Raw genomic sequence first — 6,000 nt, forward strand, 5'->3', positions numbered from 1 at the left:
ATACTAAAATAGATCTCTAGGCATTTCCTGCCCACAAGGTGTATGATGAAATGTCTGAACCAACTCTTCAATGCTTTTAGCTTTCTTTACCTAAGAGATTAGTTGCTAAAGGAGTTAAGATTGCTATTGGACTTGTTCTCCATGTTTGCTTTAGTAACATTCAATTTAAGAGATTAGATGCTTGAGTTGCTTTACCAAAAGAACATTCATCTAGAGATAGAGCTTGTTTAGCTTAGTGTCTAGGCATAAGGAAAGTGTTTGATTGATAGCTTGTCACCCTTAGATTGGATCTACATCACCCAAGATCAAATGTCTAGCCCTATGAGTCCTCTTGCTTCATATTGAGAAAGAAAGATCATTACTTTATTGCATTAGCTTATTAGTTCTTAGTTCATACAATCTTTAAAACCGGATTGCACTTAGCTTAAGCATGAACTTGCATTCTCTTTGCTTTAGAATCACCTAGGATTGGTTCGACAATCTTTTATACTACAACATTTGATTAGGAGCCTTGAAAACTCCTAACATTAAATTGGCGCCGTTGCCAAGTTCTAGGTAGATTGTGACATTGGGATTTAGTCACTTGCTTGAGACTAAGTCATTTTTCTTTTATTTTGTTACTGCTTCTCCTTCTTCCTCTCCCTTTGCATTTCAGGTGTATGAACTTGAGGAGCAGAGATTCATCAAGCCTAGTTCCAAGAGTTGAAGACATAGTTGCACTTGAGAGGGAGGTAGCAAGAAAGAGAAGAGAAGAAGAGCAACAGACTCACTTTCAGAGATTGGGGTTTGAAATGGAGCACAATCAGAATCAGCCTCATGATGGAGTGGCCCAAGGAGCTGCAAACCTTAGGCCACAACATCGACAACGCCAAGCTAGAGCCGTTGGAGCCTATGATCAACCTCACATTCATGGTCATAAGTTGGGAATCAGAGCACCAGCTGTGGAAAACAACAACTTTGATATCAAGTCAGGGATGCTTAACACCATAGAGAACAACAAGTATCATGGCCTTGCTGCTGAAGACCCTTTTGATCACTTGTACAAGTTTGATAAATATTGTGGCTTGTCCAAGACAAATGGTGTTTCTGAAGATGCTTTCAAGTTGAAGCTGTTCCCTTTTTCTTTGGGAGACAAAGCACATCAATGGGAGAAGGCTCTTCCAAGTGACTCTACCACAACTTGGAATGAGTGCAAGAGAAGTTCTTCTCTACCTTGAGGACAACCAAGATCAGGAATGAGATCTCTAGCTTTCAGCAGAAGCACCTAGAGAGATTTAGTGAAGCATGGGAGAGGTTCAAAAGCTATTGGTCTCAATGCCCACATCATGGCTTCACCAAGGAGAGTTTGCTTAGCACCTTCTATAGAGGAGCTCTACCACACTGCAGAAACATGCTTGATACTGCCAGCAATGGTTTCTTTTTGGGAAGAACTGAGGAAGAGGCAGAGGAACTGGTAGAAAACATGGCCAAGAGTGAGTCAGTCTACAGTGAGGAGCATGATAGGGTCAACAGAAGTGATGATCAGCAGACAAAGAAAGAGATCAGGTCCTTACAAGACAAGATGGATTTGCTTCTTTCCAACCAAGCTAAACAGGAACAGATGAACTTTGTGGGTGGTCCTAGTCAAGAGGTTCCTCCTAAGGTCAATGAGGTTGATGGTTTAGATGGCAAAGAGGAGCTGTGCTTCATCAATGCTAATGGCACATGGTACATGAAAGAGCCCAATTTTTAGTGCCAAAACAACTATCAGCAAAGGCCTTACTACAACAATCAGCAAGGAGGTTACCAAGCCAAGCATAACTATCCTCAAGCCAACCAGTCTCCTCAGACTCAAGGAAGCTCTTCTAAAGCTCAAGCTCCAGATTCAAGTGTGGATTATATGCTCAAACAACTCTTGGAATTTCAGGCCAGAAATGAGAAGACCATGATTTATGAGTTCAAGAACATCCATGCAAAGATTGATGGGAACTATTCTGACCTCAACAACAAGTACATGCAACTTGCCTCTCATCTCAAGGCTTTGGAGAGTCAAGTTGCTTCTATGCCTTCATCCTCCAAGCAGCCAATGGGGTCTCTACCAGGGAAACCAGAAAAGAACCCCAAGGAGTCTTGCAATGTTGTCTTCTCCACTACTTCTCTAGAGATTGAGCTGAGTGATCATGAGAAAGAGGAGGATGAGGTTGAAAGACTGGTAATTGGAACTGAGTTTGGGGAAGTTGAGAGATTTGTTGTGGCCACAGATGAAGTATAAATTGTGAAGGACGCTGTCAGGAAGGTTGAAGCAATGAATATGCAAAGAGCTGAGCACAAGGCTGAGAAACAAGTTGAGAAGAGAGCTGACAACAAGCTGAAATAGGTTAAGCTAGAGGAAGCCACTGAGGTTGAGCTATCACCCTATGATAAGCTCCCTTTCCCCCAAAGAGTTCTCACCAAAGCTCAGAAGAAGGCGCTCTCCAAGTTCAGGAAAGATCTTAGTGATGTTGGGGTCAGGCTTCCAGAAATTTCGGGTATGCGTGAAGCTCATGTCCAGATGATGCTCATCAATGACATTCTAGACCACCAAGCTGAAGTGGCCGAGATTTTGGACATCTCCATTCTGAAGATTGATCCACCAATCCCTCCAAAGTCCCTCCCTAAGCTTGAGTCTCAAGGGATGTTCACCTTGCCTTGCTACCTTGGTAAGCTCACTTTTGATGAAGCTCTTGTTGATTCTGGTGCAAGTGTGAATGTGATCTCAATGGAGATGATGAAGAGTCTAGGGATTGAGAGCATAGAGCCAAACACATCTTCCCTACAGTTTGGAGATTCCTCTTCTACAACCCCTATTGGTCTCATCAAGGACTTCCCTTTGAAGATTGGAGCATGCACCATTCCTATAGACCTCACTGTTCTGAAGATGGTAACTGAGAAGTGAGTCCCATTGATTCTTGGCACTCCATTCCACACAATAGTGGGAGCTTACATAGACTTTGCCAACAAGAAGGTCACACTCCTAAATGTGAACAAAGATGTCTCCTATCCACTACAATCCCCAAAGATGAATGCTGAGTATTGTGGAACGATCACTTGTGGAGCATCCTCCATTGAGAAGAGCAAGGCTGAAGGGGTTGGTATTCAGAAAGAAGGTCTTGCTGGAGAGTCCTTTAAAGAGCTGTGTGATGAGCACTTGGAAAGTGCTAAAAAGAAGGAGGTGAATAGAGCCACAAAGGCTGCTCATGATAAGAAGAAGATTGTGAAAGAACCTCATCCTCCACCCCTTGATAAGACTCCTCACACTCTCACTTTCCAGCCAATGAAGCTTAAGGATGGGGCCATTGAGTACAAAATCAAGTGCAAGGGAAGGTCTAAGCCATTCTCAAGTGCAAGGGCCATCATCACTCCTCAGCTCCAGAATGATCCAATCAAGCTTCAAGAGCTTCTCTCCCACGTCCTCACTATCACTCTTGAAGGTGGGAAGGACCCTCCTTCTCACTAGCCAAAGGAAGGAAAATCAAGCTAGAGACTTAAAACAAGATCACTTGGGAGGAAGTCTCATGACTATCCCTGTACATATCAATAGGATCTTCGTTTTTAAGACCCTTGGGCTGAGGAGGAAAGCGGCCAGACATTGCTCCCTAGACACCACTGCATTTTCCAACACTCCATCAGAGGTACTCCTTCACCTTAATCTTGTACATACCAGTTTATCTTTGCATATTGCTTTCCTTTGGGTATCTCTCCCTTACTCACACAGAGACTATGTGATTTAAGTGTGGGGGAGGTACCAAGTATTTGATCATGTTTGCTTTGATGATTTTGAGTCTCATGCATTGCATTGTACATACATATATGCATAGAAAAACCAAAAAAAAATCAAAATTTTGAATCATGTAGTTGCATCACTTGAATTCTTAAGATTGAGTCTAGAGCATATAGGATGTATTCACTTGCATATGGAGCAGCTGATTGATACTGCCTTGTATAGAACACTGGTTTGCACTGAATTTGACATCCTAGTTAAACATATCAAGTAGCATAAGTATCTTTTGAAAGGCTTGCATGTTTCGAACCTTGAAAACTCTTCTTGAAACGTGTTTGCTTGCTTGATATTGGCATTGTTCTTAAGATCAGCTCCAATCTGAAGTTGGCTTGAATGAACTTAATCTCTCTTGCATATGGGCACTTGCATACTTGATCATGGATCTCATACACATTTGGATTATCTTATTCCATTATACCAATCTTTGTTAACCCAAATGGCACTCCATACCCTACAACCCTAGCCATTCTTTGAGACCAAACATTGAATTGCATGAGTGAGGCCTCTTTTGATAGCTTGTCATGTGCAAAATCTTGAGAGTATTGGAGGCGACATAGATTTGTTCTCATCTCTTGCTAGCATAATGAGCTAGCATTTGGGGATGGTGAGAGGGGTTTGTGTATTCTAAATGTTAATATTTTGGGTTTGGGGAGTGAGAAAGATGAACAAAAGAGTGTCATTAGAAAAGAAAACTCTAGGGACAAAAGGAAAGTATGAAGCTCTAGATTAGGTACAAAAGAACCTTCCCCCTTATAAAAAAAAAGAGAGAGAAAAGAATCAAAGAGAAGATGGGGAGGGAAATGAGAAAGAGTTAGAGCTAAGTGTTGTAAAAAGTGAATTAAAGTCCCTAGTTGGTTGAGTCAAAAGACAAAGAGAGTTGTTCATTGGGTGAGTGATGTGAGTGGGTGTTATTTTGGTTTTGAGATGATGATAAAAGGGTAGAACTTGTAATCACTTATAAAAAGGGGTAGAATGATGAGAATGAATCTATGTATGCATGAGTTGCTTCTAGTCTTAGATAAATTTTGCATAATGATCAAGCTCCATGTTCTTGAGTGATAACCACCTTGAAATGACAAAATTTGAATCCTTCTCTTCATTCATATTAGACAATTGCTTATCTAGCCAAATGATTGAGATCATGTGCCTATTTGTGAGAATTCACCTTGTGTGTGTGAATCAATGTGAGAGCTGGTTTAAAGAACTTGTTAGTTGATGAGTATTGCAACTTGTGTAGAGACATGAGAGTATTTATAGGCATAGAGAAGCTAGAGTATAATAAGAGTGTGTGTTCATGCTATTTGCTATGTTTCTTTAGGATGTCAAGTTGAGTGCATTGAGTGTTTCTTTTGGCTAAGCTCCCATCTTTGTATCTCTCCTCCTTGTGTTTTGAAAAGTTTACTTGAGGACAGGTAAAGGACTAGTGTGGGGGGGTTGATAACTTGCATATTTACATATTTTTAGCGTTCATATCTTGTACATTCTGATCATATAGATTAGGAATTAGGCATCTTTAGAGTCCATATTGCATGCATTGTCTTTATTAGGTGTTGGAGAGTGCTATGGAGTGATTGGAGATGTTTGGGAGCATTGTGATTCAGAAAGAAGTAGAAAATGATCATTGGGCGAGTAGAGGAGCTGGAGCGACCTACTGGAGCGAGGTGAGCAACCCGTTCTAACCTGGAGCGAGCTCTCGCAGCGACATCATAACCCGCTCGGCATTTCATCGCGATATAAGCATGATCTGGAGCGGGCGAGCGCAGTAGGGTCAAGTAGCCGCTGTGACCTGGAGCGACCTTGTGGAGCGACGTAGCGTACCCGCTCTGGGCCCAACATCCCGTCGATAACTTTCGAGAACCGGAGCGACCAAGACGGAGCGAGGTATCGCGCGCCAAATCCATGAAGTGCGAAGGGAGCCAGAGCGATGTCCCGGAGCGAGGTGGCGAACCCGCTCTGAAGCTGGAGCGACCCACTGGAGCGGGGTCACGAACCCACGCGCAAGATCTATATTTGGTCAATTTTTCATGTTTTGCTGGACCTTCTCAGACTTGTTTTTGAGGCCCACTAGGTTTTTAGGAGTCCTATAAATACTCTCTAAACCTAAAATTAGGACTAATATTGTTTTCTATCTAAAAAAAAACCATTTTTGGGAAAAAGATCTAATCTTGATAATAATTTCTTATCTTTGCTTGATTATCTTG

General features: G+C 42.0%; 1 protein-coding gene and 1 non-coding gene across 2 annotated transcripts; one reads left to right on the top strand and one right to left on the bottom strand.

The window, feature by feature from the left end:
• The first annotated feature begins 659 nt into the window (after positions 1-659).
• On the top strand, positions 660-2,914 carry LOC125590618. The gene is made up of 6 exons (XM_048764248.1): positions 660-1,000; positions 1,093-1,164; positions 1,234-1,707; positions 1,756-2,245; positions 2,357-2,678; positions 2,760-2,914. The coding sequence occupies exons 1-6, from the start codon at positions 660-662 to the stop codon at positions 2,912-2,914; spliced, it is 1,854 nt and encodes a 617-aa protein (XP_048620205.1).
• Positions 1,226-1,332, bottom strand: LOC125590747. The gene has a single exon (XR_007326751.1). It is a non-coding gene; the product is annotated as a small nucleolar RNA R71 (small nucleolar RNA).
• Positions 2,915-6,000: the final 3,086 nt, after the last annotated feature.

This window comes from Brassica napus, chromosome C7, assembly GCF_020379485.1.
Source record: "Brassica napus cultivar Da-Ae chromosome C7, Da-Ae, whole genome shotgun sequence".
NCBI lineage: Eukaryota > Viridiplantae > Streptophyta > Magnoliopsida > Brassicales > Brassicaceae > Brassica > Brassica napus.